The sequence below is a fragment of the Spea bombifrons genome, chromosome 3, assembly GCF_027358695.1.
Source record: "Spea bombifrons isolate aSpeBom1 chromosome 3, aSpeBom1.2.pri, whole genome shotgun sequence".
Taxonomy (NCBI): domain Eukaryota; kingdom Metazoa; phylum Chordata; class Amphibia; order Anura; family Pelobatidae; genus Spea; species Spea bombifrons.
Window position 1 is genome coordinate 114202232 of NC_071089.1, and position 19184 is coordinate 114221415.

At 44.2% G+C, this 19184-nt stretch overlaps 1 protein-coding gene across 1 annotated transcript in view; it reads right to left on the reverse strand.

The window, feature by feature from the left end:
* CD2AP (CD2 associated protein) overlaps nt 1-11996 on the reverse strand; it is a 33363-nt gene extending 21367 nt beyond the window's left edge. The window contains exons 1-2 of the mRNA XM_053461295.1: nt 11777-11996; nt 4286-4446 (exon numbers count right to left, since the gene is read on the reverse strand). Of these exons, the coding sequence (XP_053317270.1) occupies nt 4286-4446; nt 11777-11780 (165 nt within the window). The 5' untranslated portion in view covers nt 11781-11996. The remainder of the gene's footprint in view (nt 1-4285; nt 4447-11776) is intronic.
* Between the last annotated feature and the right edge of the window lie 7188 nt (nt 11997-19184).

Sequence of the window (19184 nt, forward strand, 5' to 3'; positions counted from 1 at the left end):
GCGAGGAACGCAGAGGAAAAGCAGGTGAGCAGATCCCTGAAATCCGGAACATCTCCCTTCCTAATATATGTTACACCAAGAAACGCGTGTCAGCGGCGGCAGGTATTTCTACTCTCTTCCCTTGACTTCATTTGGTCCTTATGACATCATTCCATCTTCCATACGACATCGTCTTCCTCGGAAGGGGGAACCGGCACGTTTCAGAAAAACCATTAGCCATTTCATTCATCACACGGAAAGGCTGGCGGGCGGTAGAGAGCGGATCCCCGGCAGTATTGTTTGGGATCAGTCGGGTATCGCGGGATTGTACCGCCTGTGATTATATGCTGTGTATATTATTAAGCGATGAAGTCATAAGAACGTTCGTTACGGTATCATTAGGCAGCTTAATTAAAGCATTCAGCCGCTCCGGCCGCACGCCCTTCACGTTCCTTAATCACGGGTTTCCTAAACGCCTGGCCCAACAACACGCAGGCGAGCAGAGCGTCTCGGGACATCAGACCCCCATATCAGACCTACCATTCCCTGAAGAACAGACGATATTCTCTGCATTCCTTATACAGTGCTCTATACATTTAATACAATATATATATATATATATATATGGCTGCGGGTGCAGTCAAAGGGGCAAATGCATATGGGGAGATTTTGCAGCCCCCCCCCCATACATTTACAAGGGGAGCAGCATGTGAATTTAAAGGGAGCTCACGCGCATTAAAGAGCATGTAACGGCTGGAGCAGCAGGGTTGGCATATGTCCGCTCCAGACTAGAACCACGTTAAGACTTAAGTGCCAAATGACCAACCTTTTTCCTCCCCATAACTATGCTGCCCAAACAGCAACAGTTCCCCTGCGCAGCACCTTCTCCGTCTCTCCAGCTCAGGATCGGAGAGGCAGCGAACGCGGACAATCACTGCGAGGGACTAACCGGGATCGCCTTAATTACTCTGATCATGTGACATGTATGCATGCCAATCAGCAGCAGGGGTTAATTCATTCGCATTATAAACAAGAGACTTAATAGGATACAATAAAAAGCCAACGCTACGAAACGGGAAAAGACTCTGCTACACGAAACTAAATATTCAGCGAAGCGCCGGCCGCGCACAATACACAGTATCCGGGGTCCGAGGACAGTTTAATGTCTCCGGCAGCCCTAATACCGAAGGATGTATATTAAATAATAACCCTCTCCGTTAAATACATCCGAAACAGACGTGTTCTCTCTTGTTTTTCTCTGTAAATGTAACTTACGGCTTCAATGGACGCCGACGCATTTTACTGAACGTAGCTCGGCGCAGGCACTCTTTCGTTGTTGGAATGAGACGTCCGTCTCCTGACTCCGCTCCCGGCCACCTCCACTGAAAGCAGGATCATGAGAGCAGGAGGACAAATTCCAATAAGTAAAGCGTTCAGCCTCAGGGACTAGATAAGAAGAGTTTGAATTCTGTCCCACCAGGGCCCACCGTGACAAACTCGATAATATCACATGAGGGGCTCCTTCGCATGTTTAATGATGCCACATTTTAACCGACACGCTGCTGGCGCTGCCCTTATATCCTCCACCCGATCCCAACCCCCACTACATACAGCATGCGAAGGGTTATTGATCTGGTTTTTAAATGGCCAGATAGCAATCAACACAACAGAAACACGACCAATTAAAGTACATACTTTCAAGCAGCCAATCACTGGCAGGAATCTTCAGATCCTGGAGGAGGGAGGGCAGCTGCAGCAGCAGGGCTGCAACCTCTGTGTCAGGTAAGAGCTCCGAGTCTCTACTTTACCTTAAAACTAAAGACCCCCCCCCGGTGCTCCTTTAAATTAAGACCCCCCCCACGTATAAAAGGATCCTCAACATCATCCCACGAACCATATCGTAAGTTTCTTACTCATCGCAAAGTGAGACTCCCCTTTAAAACATCTGCTGGCGGCCCCCTCTGTACAGCGCTACGGAATACGCCGCCGCCATATAATTTAATAAATAACCCAGACACACCACGCAAACGCCTGATTTTGATAAGTCAAAGAGCGCATGGACGCATTAACCCTCCAAGCGCCACTTGCCCCTTTAACTGTAGGAATGTGCAACTCAACATATGTTGTTATTGAGTATAAAAGAAAAGAGACTGGCGCAGGCACGGAACCCACGGGCCGGATAATGAAACGTCAGCGAGTGAACGAGCCTCCTCGGCGCGGGCGCACCTCCCCGTGACAGGAGCGGGGGAACCGGTTCTGCGACCGGCTCTGGTGACCACTTCAGAAAAATCACATAAAAAACTTATTTTTACCCGCAAACCGGAGATCAGCAAGTAAAAGGCGCACTCACCCACTCCAGAGACATCTCTGCCTGCACACACCCTGCTAAGATTTCCTACTGTGGGAGTGGACAAGAGGAGGGGAGGAAAAAGAGACAGCGATCATGTAGGAACATGACTCTCGGTAACTGGCAGGCAGCTGTTTACCGGCACTGCCAGAACGCGCATGCACGGCCCGGCTCCTGGGTCCCAATGCCTTTTTTTTTTTGTTTGTTTGTCTTGTCCTGCAAAGTTTCTAACCCTTTCACTGCCAGATCCCACCGAAACCCGCAGACAAAATAATACATCTGGGGCGCTGCTTACACGTTACGCAAACTTTAAAGTGCAAGAGATTGCGCAATGGCAAAAGTAGTATTAGATGTTTGTTAACTCCATGACTGCCAGGGGCTTCTGCTTCACATTTGCCATATTTGTACCTTATGTGATCACCCCTTTCCATGCTTACTTTACAAACTCAAAATTACTTTTTTGTAATTATATACACACAAAAAACATCAAAATACATGTTCTTGAGTGCATGCATATATATATATATATATATATATATATATATATATATATATATATATATATATATATATATATATATATATATATATATATATATACACACATAAATTAATTTTTTATATATTTTAATTTATATTTATTTCTAGTACAGGTATAATGTGTAAGTGCATTTTTTATATTAATTTATTTTTTATATATATTTTAATTTATATTTATTTCTAGTACAGGTATAATGTGTAAGGGCATTTTTTTATAATAATTTATTTTTTATATATATTTTAATTTATATTTATTTCTAGAACAGGTATAATGTGTAGGTGCATTTTTTTATATTAATTTATTTTTATAATTTTTTTTATCTATATTTTAATTTATATTTATTTCTAGTACAGGTATAATGTGTAGGTGCATTTTTTTATATTAATTTATTTTTATAATTTTTTTTATCTATATTTTAATGTATATTTATTTCTAGTACAGGTATAATGTGTAGGTGCATTTTTTCTGCTTTCATTTATATTTATTGCTTTGCACTGCTCCGTACATCCAACCTCAGCTGAACTTTCTTAAAGGGATAGTATACACCTCCAAACAGCATGACCAAACACGTCTATTACATGCCAACCCTGGGGCGTACCTTTAAAATCATTTTATGCACGATGAACCCCTAAAAATCCTGAGTGAATGATGGATGTGATTGGGTAAATTTCAAAGCAGGGGACTATGTGTAGCAAAACAAATATATATTTATATAATATGTCACTATCTCATGTTATCTCTAATCCCTTCCCCCAACATTACAGAGACTGCCTCAAAGGGAAGCAATAAGGTAACAAAGAATAAAGTCAGAGATAATTTAATGGGGGGGTCGGGGCCAGCATTATTTAATTAGTTTCCTGCCCGGGAGTTCTCTTTATTATCCTCCCCCATACCTTGTAAAGGCCGCCTGAACTAATCAATAACAACCAATATCAACCAGCGTTTATACGCCTCGTAAAACGATCAGGGACTGAAAACAAGCTGCTGCCAAAATAAAAACTTCCACTGAAACAAAATTCACTATTTCAGAAAGCAAAACAAAAAGCGGGATTTTATAAAAATATAGAAAAGTTTTTTTTTTTTGTTTTTCTTTAATAGCTCAAGTGAAGTGTTCTTTGGTCCTGAACTTACTTGGAGAAATGTTTTGACTTTCCTTAGAGGGTGGTAGATAGGTGCAGCAGCCTCCCAGCAGAAGTGGTAGAGGGTAATACAGTGAGGGGATTTAAACATGCATGGGATAGACTTATGGCTCCTGAATCTAAGACGAGACCAACGACTGATTAAGGTTTGGGTCTCTAGATCAGGAGAAACCGGCAAGTAGACGGGAGAACGGGTCCGATCCCTCTATATTCCGGCTCGGGTGCACGGGTAACACGCATTATATTTGGGCGGCCAGATATTTAAGGGGCGCTCCTTACCTTAACAAAGTTATCAGGAAAGGCGCCTCGTCTCCCGTGAAGCTCGCCCTCCAGCCAGCCCTCCTCCTCCAGCTTCTTCACATTGCGGATGATGTCACCGACGTGTATGGTTAATTCGTCATCGTGTACCGCATCATAGTCGTACTCCACGACGTATTCCACTGCAACAATGCGAGAACACAGAGACCAATCAGTGATCACGCGCAAGCCGGGTAATAATCGCCAATTAACCTTTCGAGTGCCGGGGGAAGGCCGGGCCAGTCTTTAGATTTTTGCTATTATTGTTACATTAGAAGCATTTATTTCAGGATAAACAGGCTATACGCGGATACCTGGTTTAGGGTACGTGGGGCGGCACATAATATAGAGCGATAAAAACCATAACATTCAACAAAACATCGTTTCCCTATTTTTACAGAAAGGTGATGGTAATTGAAGAAAAAAAATCTTCAAATCCCCACCAACCACCCCCCCCCGTAAATGTATCCAACTGATGTGTTTACATATCTGTAGGCTACACATACAGACCGTGTGGCAGCCCACAATCACACACGCAAGCCCTAACTTCCCACAACCCTTCTCATCCTCGAGGATGAAGGTGATGGGAGTTGTGTGGTGGGGGGGTCAGAGTTTTTCCCGCTGATCTCTTAGCGATCAGAGGTCGCTGTTCCCTTTTTAGGTTTTGCGATGCATCGTTTGTTGCCAGGACTTTATGTGGCCGCTGAAAACAGCGCTTCGGAGTATGTAGGCGATATGTAGCCCACTTTGCTAGCTAAATACACCGCTGTTTGGGGTCACTCAGCTGTTTGCTTGGAAAATAAGACAATTTCTGTCTGTAATGTAAACCTTTTTAAAACTTAAACTTGGATCAGCGACCACTATAGCACCAAAACTCCCGCAGCTCTCCTTACAGTCCCTACTTTAAATGTAGACAGAACTAGGACTGGCTAAAACGTAGCGATAAATTAACACACACACACACACTAAACGGGTGCACAGAGCGGCGGTTTGGTTATTTGGGTGTAAACACAGATGGTCTGAAGCCTAAACCCCATGAATTACGTGCTTTCGGTGGATCTATGGATCGAGCTCACATTATAGACGCGCCGCCGACCTCAACCCCATCGACCCGCTCACAGATATTTCAGTCCTTCTATACTTTTTGGTGAATCCGACCTACTGACGGGACAAAACAGATCCGTTTGCTTCTGCTGGGAGGCTGTTCCACTTATCTACCACCTTCTCAGTGAACTAAAACTTTCTTAAATGACATCCAAGCCTCTGACCCTCTAGTCAGATGATGACCTCTCGTCTTAACATTTCTCATCAGTTAAGCACGAGCCCCGCATTGCTTTCTGGAAGGAATTGTTGGGATTACAATTAATAATAACAGCGCTTTCAACAAATAACTCCCGTGTGTTCAACGCTTTGTTTTTATTAACTTTCTTAAGTCTGCATGAGCAAAGCGAGGGGTTAATGTATTGAGAGCAAGCTGGAGCCGGAAGCTTCCGCCGGCAAAATAAATTTAAAAAAGTTGGTTCTCAGATGATTTGATGATGTTGTGGTCTGGCTCAACAGATGTAGGTTTGGATAAGCGACTGAGTGTCTAGTCTCTTTCTCCTGCTCTCCGAACCGGTTCTCCAACCCCGCTCCAGTATCACTTATCCATTAAACGGGCCGGCAACCGGTTTCTGGGTGCGGACACAGCTCAGCCGCTTAAAAGGAAATCCATTAAAAATAATAATTACTAATAAGCATGTAGCCAGGCAGCAGCTGTCTTACTGAACCTCCTTACAGTCCAAGGACACCCAGCAGAAGAGAGCACGGAAAGGAAAAATCTGACTAAATGCCGTCACGAGGCGATACAAGGGACACGAGGACCAATTAGAGCACACCTCATGCTTGTGTCTGATTGGTTCGGCACCTCGCCCCGTACATGTACCAGGAATTATCTATATAGAGGATTGGCATGATTCAAAATACCGTAATAGCCATGACCGGGCAAGCGATATAATTACCGCGGGGGTCCCGACAGACCACCAGGTGAACGAGCAGCCAGACCCCCACTGATTTCAATGGGAGCTCTTTACTGCTACTCATTGGCTGCTTCAGAACGGCTGGAAGGGATTCGATTTATCAAGCATTTCTTTTATTAGTAAAATATTTTTTTTTTCAAATTTTATGAAAAAAAGTGCAACAAATAAATTTAAAAAAGTGCAAAAAAATAAATAATGAAGAAATGAGGAAATGGATTAATAGAGTCCAAAAATATCCTTGTGATTAAGGAGTGGAGGAGGGGATGAGGGTCGCCCCCCCCCACACTTGAGGAAGGGGAAACAATACTACATGCTTTACATTATTCACATTCCAGAGCTCAGGGCCACAACATGTTTTTTTTCCTTTTTTTTGCGTTTAGCAGATTTTCACTCTTTCACATGCTTTCCGTGTAAATACGCACACGCTCCATGAGAAACGCTCCTTATAACACGGTAAATGTTTGCCCGTAAACAACTTCAATTGATCTTTTGTACTCCGAGCTATAAAACTTCCCCGGCTTATCTATCACACCCTTGGCCCTGATCAAACAAGCTTGTGGTCTGTAGCCTTATAAGAGGAGGAACCTGTATAAATAACATTCACCTCGCCCCCGTCAAAGTCTGAGATTCATATCAGAGGAGAACGTTCTAAGAAGCAGTCATTGGGGCTTATTCACTAAGGGGAGCATTCTAGTTTATGTTCCTTGACTTCACTGTATAATGTATAGTTAAATCAGCAAGACTTCTCCAAAGCCTTAAATTATACATTATACAGTGGGGGGGGCCTTCTTGTTGGAGAAACCTGCCAGAGTTGGACCTTCATGACGATCAAAGAAGTGAAGGAGTTAAACCATAACTCAACTGACAATTCGCGGATTAACCCCCGAAGAGCCAGGGACGTGCAGTACATATTTTGGGCAGTCAGTGTTGTTGAGGGGCTTTTATTTATTTAAAAAAAAAAGTTCTATTATCTTTATTTCTCCACGAGACGCCCAATGAATGGCCAAGGCATCTGGATGCAGCGTGAGGTAATGCCTTCTAATGACATCACATGGGTGACCTAATAGATAGAGGAAAGTAGAGTCATCTCTGACGTCGTCAAGAGGCATCCCTACACTCGGAGATCAGTAAGCGACTAGCAACCACGGATCAAATGGGTGCTTTTTGTTAAAAAGGTGTTTTTGATGGGTTTTTTTGGGGGGTTGGGCGGTTGTTTTGTGACAGAATGTTTCTATCTGGAAGCTGTAAGGCGGTTCTGTGGAAATGATCTGCTGAGTTTCTCTTCAGCTTCCGATGTGATCTTTGTTTCATGTGATTGTATTAAAGTTGTGAAAAACTGAATTAAAAAAAAAATGAATTTTTTTTTTATATTCTATATAATTTTTGTGACCTTTGTGTGTAAGGGAAAAGGTGATGTGGGAAAGCAAGATGCAGAGAATTACTGATTGTGTGTTTTTAGTTTCATTTTTAATATTTATTTTGGTTGATTTGATTGATGTTTGGCACATAAGAGTTTGTAGTGATTATATATATTATATGTACATTGTTTCGCTCTTATCGTCGGGGCCTTTGTTTTGTGATCGGTGCCAAGGCTCAGAGATTACGCCGTGATGAATAATAATTGAAATAAATGAAATCAGCTCCGACACTAGCCTGCCCCCTACTGACCGTTACCTGCATCCCGATCAGTGCCGATGTACCCACACCGCCTGTAAACCGGTTTCAACGGACATTTCTCCCTCTCCATGTGGCCAACGACAAACATTTTAACCAGGAATCTCCAGCAAGCTGTGTGTGGAGCAGGCGGGAACTAAAATCACAGGCAAACGCGCTAAAAATATATATCTATCTAAATTCGAGTCAGAATGGAGACCTAAAGGGAAACTGCAGGGGTAGGCGAGATCGGAGCCGTTGCCGGGTTGGGGCTTATTCATTAAACGGAGTGCGCAGGGGAACTGCAGTTTTAACTCTGCTCTCATAACCCAGGCAGGGGCTGAGCTGGCCCAGCACAATGTATAGATCAAAGCCGCAAGGAGATTAGAAGGGCTAAACGGTTCGTATCTGCCATCAAATTCTCATTCTAGCATCTGCCGACTACATACTATTGTAAAGTGGCATAAGATCTCAGAGGTCTCTTCTTCAGGTGGGCTAATACAGCTATATTAATTTTTCACGCACCCTGTGCAATCCTTCTCAATTGGCTCAATATAAATCTATATAGCGCTATATCTATATACAGTCCGTTGCTTAACATGTTATACGGAAACCTAGGACCTGCCGGCAGATCCGACCTTAATCAGTCTTTGGTCCCGTCTTATGTCCACGAGCCACATACACACTGTATTAGTCTCTACCACTTCTGCTGGGAGGCTGATACACTTATCTACAACCCTCTCTGACATTACACGTAGAGTTTAATTAGAGCCTATAGATGTTAGCGAAACCTTTGTTACCATGGTAACAGAATACTGGTTTCTCTGGGTAAATGCGTAAAACTACTTTTGTCACTGAGCTCTGCCAAAATCGCAAAAGTTTCCCCCGGATGTGCCCTGACCGCATGGCACCCAAAGGGTTAAGCCAGGAGCGCATGCGCTGCGGTAAGCGACTTAACATCTGGCAGATGTAAAGATACACGAATGACCCACTTACACATCCATGTCTCTAGTGTTTAGAACACAATGTTCACCAGCGCACACCTGACTGCTCTCTGATTGGACGCCCAGCCTGTATACGTTTGAAGGTTAGAGGGCAGAGATTTGGCAACTTAATTGGGGTACGGGGGCCGATGCGGGCCGCAGGGTGTAGCTGCGTTCATAGTACCAGGACTATCGAGGGGGGAAAAGCCCTTAAAGATACGGGGTAACGTCCGACAGCAACACTAAAGCAGCAGCTGATTAAAAGTAATGGGGGGGGCTAAAAGGCTTACATGAGCGAGAAGCTGCAGCTCTACAGCTGCAGACGTCCTCCCCTTTCATGGGAGGACAGTTTGAAGACCGCATTCTCAGGCTAATAAGACAAATCACTGAAAGCCCAAACCCTCCACATTCCGCCGGCATCCTAAACGGCTCCACGCGGTTCCTGCGAGGCCCCGAGACAGACATTCAGGTCCTTAACGGATTCGTATAGCGCCAGCATATTCCGCAGCGCTGTACAACAAGTAAAAAGGGCTTAATGTCACAATAATGCGTGCATACAATAGGCAAGGAGCTTACAATCTAGAAGGGACGCCGAGTGTATTCCAGGGGGCCGGCGTCTCCATGGAAACGTTTCAGTGTCCATCAGCTGTTTCTACGTAACAGAAACTTTATTACAGACACCGAGTCAGCAGAAACGCCGTTAATTACAAGCAGCTAGTCTACATTACATACCCGAACAGCATAATAACTGGGCTTCCTCATCTGGTAGGCTATTCCAAGCACCCACCACTCTTTCAACAAAACAAAGAAATGCCCTAACCCATTGTTTATAGTAAGCCAAGTGCATAGATTTTTAATCAGACCCCACACTGAGCTGATTGCTTTACGGCGATGCTGATGAAGTCCGCTCCTTCTTAGACTCATTAGTCAGAGAGAGTCTGGCTGGGCGGTTAATACCGAGCCATTCTATTGTTTCCCACAGGCAGTATTATAAGGAAACAGGGTGTTTAGTAGATTGGTGATCAGATAATAGAGCAAGAACTCATACAAATGGCTAATATGCAGCTGCCTCAAACCAAGGTGATGAGTTAATGCAGGAAAGGGCGAGGGGACCCCGTATAATGCATAGTTAAATTCAAGATAACCGGCAAGAGTTCTACCCACATTTACTTTGCTACGCAATCCAAAGACGGATGCAGCGCAGCCTTCACAGCGTAACCTTACAAACACAGACAGCTCTTCCGGCAGCGCAATTATTTTGTCAACACCAATAACAAACAACACGCACGCGCAGACACACACACTCATATATACACACACACACGCCCGATCACAATGAAAACACGGCATCGCAGTCCTATGTTTTACTGCTAAATAAAAGTCTTTTTAAGGCAGCCTCCTCATGAAATACACCCAGCTCCAGCACCAAAACACCAAACCATGGGATCTCTGCTAACAGAAAGGGTGGTAGATAAGCGGAACAGTCTCCTGGCGGAAGTGGTAGAGGGTAATACAGCGAGGGAATGTAAACACGCATGGGACAGGCGCATGAATCTAAGACGAGACCAACGACTGATTAAGGGCTGAGTCTTTACAGCGTGAGAAACGGGCGACTAGTCGGGTAGAATAGGGTCTGATCTGCGGGCTTTGAAGCGACTCCAATGCTCGACGGGCTGCTTCCTGTCTGTCGGTGGGCAATTACCATATTAACCCGCAGACAGCATTTCCAGGCACTCGGTTTTCAGTCTGACTCATCGTTATTATTATTATAATCATTTTTATAATTGTATTATTATCATAATTATTAAGCTGTAAGAGTTTCCAAACTGCTTCAAGCCGCTCATCACCGTTTCCAGGATTTAACCGACAAATCATTTAAAAAATGGTCGTTTCTAGTTGTCTATTTTGTTCAAGGTCAAAGATCAGAAGCACTCACCCCATCTAGTCGCCCGGCCATATCCCTATACCATGTATGTTTACATTCCTCCGCTGTATTAGCCTCTACCACTTCTGATGGGAGGCTGCTCCACTTATCTACCTCCTCCCCAGTAAAGTAAAACTTCTTCCTAGGCCAGCTATATAACATGTAACAAGCAGCCGATGAAATAAAATGATTACCAGATGTAAGGAACCGAAGCTTTACGTTAACAAGACAGTAGCAGGAAAAATGGGGCGACCGGACGTTAAATAATGCCGTTAGAATTCTACAAACACCCAGCCTCTTATTAGACGCTTGATTACAGAGAGATGCAACGCCCCGATTTATTAATTATTAATGTGAAATAGGACATTATGCCCACCCGGCAATCAGGAAATCCTTTACTGAGCCCCAAATGCCACCACCTGAGACAGACCTTAAGAGGGGTCACAACCTGTAGAGGCTGAAGACCCTCTAAAATATACAACAGGGCGAGAGACTATTGGGGTGCCACAAGCTAACACCCCCCCACACACACACACGCACAAATACTTGGACGGGGTCCTACAGAACAGCCTACAGCCAGGTACCCCCATGGCACAAACAGGAGCCCCCCGCCAACTGGGTCAAGAGCCCCCCCAAAAAAACTGACAAAGAGGCGCGCACACACATTTTGGGGGTTACTCAGCTGATAAGAGGGCCCAGTTACCCAGCTCCCCAACCGCAGAGGGGATCCTGGCCTCAAAGTTTTTTGGGAGGGTGGGGCAGGAGTTACTGCCCCGGGACAGGATGTGCCCCCATTACATTCAATCCCTGCCTCAGGGTCAGAGCTGCACCCGAGGCCCAACACCCGGTAGTCCTTTACTCCCCACACCGCCGGCCCCTGTAACGGGAAACTTACCCATGCTGCCCGGCTGTCTCCGGCCCCCGGATATGGGGATTCTTTCTCTGGCCTCTCACTCCGTTACTCCCCAGCAAACTCAGCCCATCCAATCCGGTAGGCTCCCCTCCAGTACCCGTGTCCCGTCACTCTCCTCACACACCGGTCTCCTCTACTGCCGCCAACCAGCATCCACGACGGCTAGAACGCCACCTCGGAGACTGGACAGGTCACATGACAGCCACCGGCCAATCACAGCACGATCCCGCTCTCCGACTCTATCCCTTCTTTCCAGGCAGGGAGACTCCGTCCTGTGGCTGTTGCCAGGTGAAATTACGTCACTGCGATGGGCGGAGCCTCTTGAACTCTACTTCCTGGTGCTGTTTCTGGCAGTTTGCCCCACGCTTTATTTTTTATTTCGTTTATTCTTTGTGCCTTTAATCGTGTAAACTGTTAGCTCCGTGGGTCAGAGATCTCCTTTCCTTATATATTCATTGTTATTGTACCCCAATCACTGTCCTTATTGTATGACTGCACTTATGTAAAGCACTGTACATAGCTGTAAATGCTCAATAAAGATTTACATACAAAATGCTGGCTTTAAAATAATCCCATTAGGCCATGTCATTAAGATAAATCATATATTTACAAGAAGCCGATTGCAATATGTAACGTGGGCCGACGCAAAAAGATTTTCAAATGCTTAAGCTTTGGTGACCTCAATGGTCTCTTCTTCAGATGAAATGGCAGACTAAGGAGAGGGGAGTCTCGAAGTGAATGTGTATTTTTGTATATGTAGACTCATACCTCCCAACAGTCCTGGTTTTCACAGGGCAGATGAGCCCACCTTGCCAGCCCTGCCCTGCCCTGCCCTGCCCTGCCCTGCCCTGCCCTGCCCTGTATGACACTAAACAAGGCCAGTGTGTTTGACCACACCCAGTTCCCACCCAGGTTCTACCCACTCACTGCCCCCTTTAAATCTACTAGGGGCTAGCACCGCCTCCAAGTGTGAATAGCCCCACCCCCAATCTCACCCTGTCCCTTCCTGCCTCCTGTAATTTATCATGGCTGGGAAGTTTCTAGACGGTTATATTAATCGCCTGCCCTCCAGACCAAAGGGCACGAGCCCTCCCTGGCCCTCCTTGGCCCCTATATACAATAACCCCCTTGATACGTGTATATACGTCAGTGGTGGGGCACATTACTATGTACGGTGCATTAAGGGGTTACAGGACTGGCACTGCCTTAGAGCAAATGGCAATTTTACTTTAAGCAAGAACCACTCCTTCTGACTTATCGATAAATTCACGGTGATAAAAATCAAGACTTTCTCGTCACGCCAGAAAAAGAAACCGGTTTCTCCGGGGGGGGGGGGAATTTGTCACCTTTTGAGTTATTTGAACAATTTAAGAATTTAATTATTAACTCAGAGGTAAGGGCCGTGTAAATATGAAGCTAGATCTTCAGCGGCCGAGGCAACCTATTCTCAGTATCGCTTCTGTTGATTATGATGAGCGTAGGCCCTTCCGCCATCTGCTCTGCCCCCATACTTCAACCTGACCGAATACTTCAAGGGGAAGCAGAAAATCCACCTCTTCCCTCCCACAAGAGACAATTTTTATCATTGAAAGTAAAGTCCCATTAAAAATAAAAAAAATCCCCTTGAGCATAAACTCCAGGGCTGTATACAGTAATAATCCCCCCAGCGCTGTATACAGTAATAATCCCCCCAGCGCTGTATACAGTAATATAACCCCCCAGCGCTGTATATAATAATATAACCCCCAGCACTGTATACAGTAATATAACCCCCCAACGCTGTATACAGTAATATAACCCCCAGCGCGGTATACAGTAATAGCCCCCAGTGCTGTATACAGTAATATAACCCCCAGCGCTGTATACAGTAATATAACCCCCAGCACTGTATACAGTAATATAACCCCCCAGCGCTGTATACAGTAATATAACCCCCAGCGCTGTATACAGTAATATAACCTCCAAGAGCTGTATACAGTAATAACCCCCAGCGCTGTATACAGTAATATAACCCCCAGCGCTGTATACAGTAATAATCCCCCCAGCGCTGTATACAGTAATATAACCCCCCAGCGCTGTATATAATAATATAACCCCCAGCACTGTATACAGTAATATAACCCCCCAACACTGTATACAGTAATATAACCCCCCAGCGCTGTATACAGTAATATAACCCCCAAGAGCTGTATACAGTAATATAACCCCCAGCGCTGTATACAATAATATAACCCCCAGCACTGTATACAGTAATATAACCCCCCAGCGCTGTATACAGTAATATAACCCCCCAGTGCTGTATACAGTAATATAACCCCCCAGCGCTGTATACAGTAATATAACCCCCAAGAGCTGTATACAGTAATATAACTCCCGGCGCTGTATACAGTAATATAACCCCCAGCACTGTATACAGTGATATAACCCCCAGCACTGTATACAGTAATATAACCCCCCAGCACTGTATACAGTAATATAACCCCCCGCGCTGTATACAGTAATATAACCCCCAGCGCTGTATACAGTAATATAACCCCCCAGCGCTGTATACAGTAATATAACCCCCAGCACTGTATACAGTAATAACCCCCCAGCACTATATACAGTAATATAACCCCCAGCACTGTATACAGTAATATAACCCCCCAGCGCTGTATACAGTAATACCCCCCAGCGCTGTATACAGTAATATAACTCCCGGCGCTGTATACAGTAATATAACCCCCAGCACTGTATACAGTAATATAACCCCCCAGCGCTGTATACAGTAATATAACCCCCAAGAGCTGTATACAGTAATAACCCCCAGCGCTGTATACAGTAATATAACCCCCAGCGCTGTATACAGTAATAATCCCCCCAGCGCTGTATACAGTAGTAATCCCCCCAGCGCTGTATACAGTAATATAAACCCCCAGCCCTGTATACAGTAATATAACCCCCAGCGCTGTATACAGTAATATAACCCCCAGCGCTGTATACAGTAATATAACCCCCCAGCACTGTATACAGTAATATAACCCCCAGCGCTGTATACAGTAATAACCCCCAGCGCTGTATACAGTAATATAACCCCCAGCGCTGTATACAGTAATATAACCCCCAGCGCTGTATACAGTAATATAACCCCCCAGCGCTGTATACAGTAATATAACCCCCAGCGCTGTATACAGTAATATAACCCCCAGCGCTGTATACAGTAATATAACCCCCAGCTCTGTATACAGTTATAATCCCCCATAATCTCTCATTTTCGGTCATGTGATATTTTGGGTGACTTTCCCGGCTCAAACACCACACTGAGTCGATGCTTTATGGCGATGCTAATGAAGTCTGTTTCTCCATTCATTAGTCAAAGTCTCTGACTGGGTGATTAAGACCGAGCTATTCTGTTGATGACCGCAGGCAGTATGATAAGGAGTCGGGGTGTTTGTCTAGTAGATCAGATAGCAGAGCGAGAACTAAATACAAATGGCTGGTATGCGGCTGTCTGGAAACATTATATTCTGCAAACTAGGCCAGTTTTTAAAAAGAACAATATTTGTGAAAACCTATTTTTAATTTTCTTGCCGAGCGTCGCCCTTTCTCCCTGTCTGGTGGGGGCGTCAGCAGCTCTTCAGTCTTTCTGAGCCGCCCGTGTAACAGAGACAATGCGAGAAACACATAGGATACAGTGTATAGAGGAGTCATGTTACAGGGCCTCACCCCGTGAACAGATCCCAAGGAAGATAAGACAGGAGAGTAGCAGACAGAACGCCGATGCCAACAGATGGAGGAAATCATTGTTTATAAGCCAAGCCTACAGCTTAGCCGGGACGTTATCGTCATCATTCCGGATCTAGAGAGTGGGAAGGCAGACCGTTGGCTTTAAAAACCCCAAAACACTCATTTTAGCCTCTTTGATAGAAGAAGTCCTGCGGGGATCTGACATTTCTTCTCACAATCGATCAAGCGGCGACACGGCACCACAGCCTCGCTCACCGCGGAAGCAAGAATCCTTATCAGATTCCTGACCCAGGAGCACCACTTGGGCCTACTTAAAACGCCTAATATTCTGGTCATTTGGTGTCCACCTCCTGGACGGTCCTGGGCCGGAATACTCAAGGCGCACGGACCATAGGAGAAAGAGCTAACGTGTGTCTCCGAACCCTCCTAAACCTCCTCCAGCCGTCCTTCAAAATGTCTCAGAGGTTCTTGCGGTTGTGACTATTTGGCCAAGTGCTTTACTGCTATCCATAGAGAGCGATCGTGACACTTCTCCACCTTTCTATAGCCGTTAATTAGGCGTGGGAACCTCTTAATTAATTATTAATGAGCAAGCACCATTTATCCTTACAGTAATATGCCTACTAGTGATTGGCCATCTCTTGAATTTGTGAGTTGGACCATTTAGTCCTCTCCGTGCAAACTCACAACCTGCCGACACAACGACACAACTGCCAACTCACAACCTATTGTTGTGAATAGACGCTTCTGTTATCAGACCAATGTATTATTATTATTATTTATTGTTTTATATAGCGCCATCAAATTCCGTAGCGCTGTACAATGTATACAGCAGACCATGAGCTATACAAAGATGAACTGGCTGGCTGAGATTGCAAGAGTTACGGTCCAACCGCAGCAGGGAAGAAACTTCTAAAAAAAAAAATAAAAAAAAAAAATGAACCGCAAACTTACACTTCTTTCATAAATGTTTGCATTCTGGTGTTCTGAGATTAGTAAAGCTTGCCTGGATGTTTTACTTCCCTTTTTATAAATGTATAGCAGGCATAAGATTATAAAAAAAAAAAAATGTTTCGATAGATGGAAAAATAATATTTCTTAAAATAATATTTAAAAAATAAATATATTAAAAGGCAAAGACAGAGGTCACGATGACAAGACTCCAAATTAATCTATATAACGATACAATTAATTATATATGTATGTATATATATATACGTATATCATATATTGCAAAAGAAGTTAAAATAATAAAAATAAAATAATCCTTAGGAGCGGTTCAGCTGCTTACTATTGTCCATTGTCAACCTCGTTGAGAAGAAGCACTACTGACTCTTCTGCGACACAATACATATTATTCACATCTACTTCCTAAACTCTTTTGTTCTCATTTTAAAGGGGAAAATATTTTTTCCTTTAGCTTTAACCCAGAGGGTATGCAGTTCTATCTCATTTTGTTCCAAAAAGTCCCCTTTATCTGCCACCATTATTGTCAGTAATTTGATGTCATTTTTTACTTTCCCGGCTCAGACACCACACTGAGACAATGCTTTATGGCGATGCTTATGAAGTCTGTTCCTCCGTAGACTTTCATTAGTCAGAGTGTCTGACTGGGTGATTGAGACTGAGCAATTCTATTGTTCCCCAAAGGCAGTATGATAAGGAGACAATGTGTTTGTCTAGTAGATTCGGGCTCTGAGAACAGAGCAGTCTTCACATTGGCATATATATATATATATATATATATATATATATATATATATATATATATATATATATGGCGGGTCGTGACCTATCATTCACATATATACCATGGGTCATGACCTCACATATACGTCCAGTACAGAGCCTGTCTCCAGACCCTATCATTTCCTCATTGTGAAGTCTGTCACTCATTGAAGCCAAACGCATAACCCGTGGACGGATGTAGACAGGCAACATGCAGTGCTTACCAAGCAGAATGCCTGCAAGAGCGGAAACAATGGGCAGACAGGAGATTCGGCTCTGCCTTCTTCGTGGAAATCAGAGACCAGAAATAGCTATTTATATAAAGTGTCTATATATGTGTGTGTGTGTGTGTGTATATACCGTATATATATATATGACTTCAGAACAGAGTAGTGCCCACCATTCCACCATAGAGATCCAACCCCTATTACTCTAAGACAAGCATTAGGTGGAGCGAGCCCTGCTAGCACACAGTGTCTGTTAGAGTAAAGACCTCGATTCCTTTGCACGGACACTTGTGACACTTGTGAGTTCTTTCGTTGCCATCCTACACAGGAGTCCTATTCACTAAAGGGAGAGCTGGGAGGAGAGTTTGGTCTTAATTCTCCTCTCACTCTTTGTTATGAAGGGGCCAGCGCTGGCAGGTTACCTCCACTGCGGAGGGAAAAGGTGGCCCTGTATAATGTATAATTCAATGGGTGAGGAGACTTTGAAGGAATGTCATTGATTTAACTATACATTATCCAGGGCTGGCCAGGCTCGTCCCGAAGCTCACTGGAGTTGGCCTTGCATGATGTCTAGTGAAGTCAAGGAATTGAAACCATAACTGAATAGACCCTAGAACATGTACACATAAATACATGTCCCTTACAAAAAAATTACTGCAGTTTTTCTGAAGTAATACTGCTATATTTTGGACATGAAAAAACTGCAATACTGCACATTTACTGCAGTTTTACTGCATTTGCACTTCACTGTACTGCAGTTGTACGGCAGTTATTTTTGTACGGAAGTACAAATGCAATAAAGCTACAGTACTTTGAAGTACAACCGTAGGTTTGCAATATAAAAAAAAAAGTGCGGTAAATGTGCAGTAATACTGCAGTAAAAGTGCAGTATTGCAGTTTTTTCATGTCCAGAAAATAGCAGTATTACTTCAGAAAAACTGCAGTAATTTTTCGTAAGGGGTCCTATTTTAGCTGTATCTCAACGTGATACTGTCTGGAAACATAAGTATTAACCCCTTAATGACAAAGCCCGTACATGTACGGGCTCAAAATGCATTGTTTTCAATAGGTTTAGGAACCGCCCATTGTCCTTAAGGGGTTAATTCAGAAACACGGGGAGAAAGCGGTTTGAGAGACCGTTAGAAGCACCATCGCGGCTTCTAAGAGAAGATCAGCCGGTTCCTTGCAGTGATTTGGGGGAAATGCAGGGCACTGAGACGCCCGGGCTTCCTATACCAGGTCACCGACGTATTACCGGTAGTTGGGAGGTAAAACCACAAGGATACAAAGTATATTGTGCCGTCTACACCCTGCGATCTACAACCAAAATAGGACAGCCAACAAAGTAGGGACTGTTTGTCTCCTTCCACAGATCTACGAGACTCACGGAAGTCTAGTCTTGGCGCAGACACATTCAGGGGCCTTAATAAGAAACCGCGCTCACCACGTCACGTTACCTGTAATTATGGCTACGCGGGTTCTGTTCTCAAAATAGAAAGGAAGAAAACCAACCAGAATAGAATTCCACCTCTTTCCACCTACTACAGACGTCTTATCCAACAACACCCCCAGCGCTGTATACAATAATAACCCCCGGTGCTGTATACAATAATAACCCCCAGCACTGTATACAATAATAACCCCCAGCACTGTATACAATAATAACCCCCAGCACTGTATACAATAATAACCCCCAGCGCTGTATACAA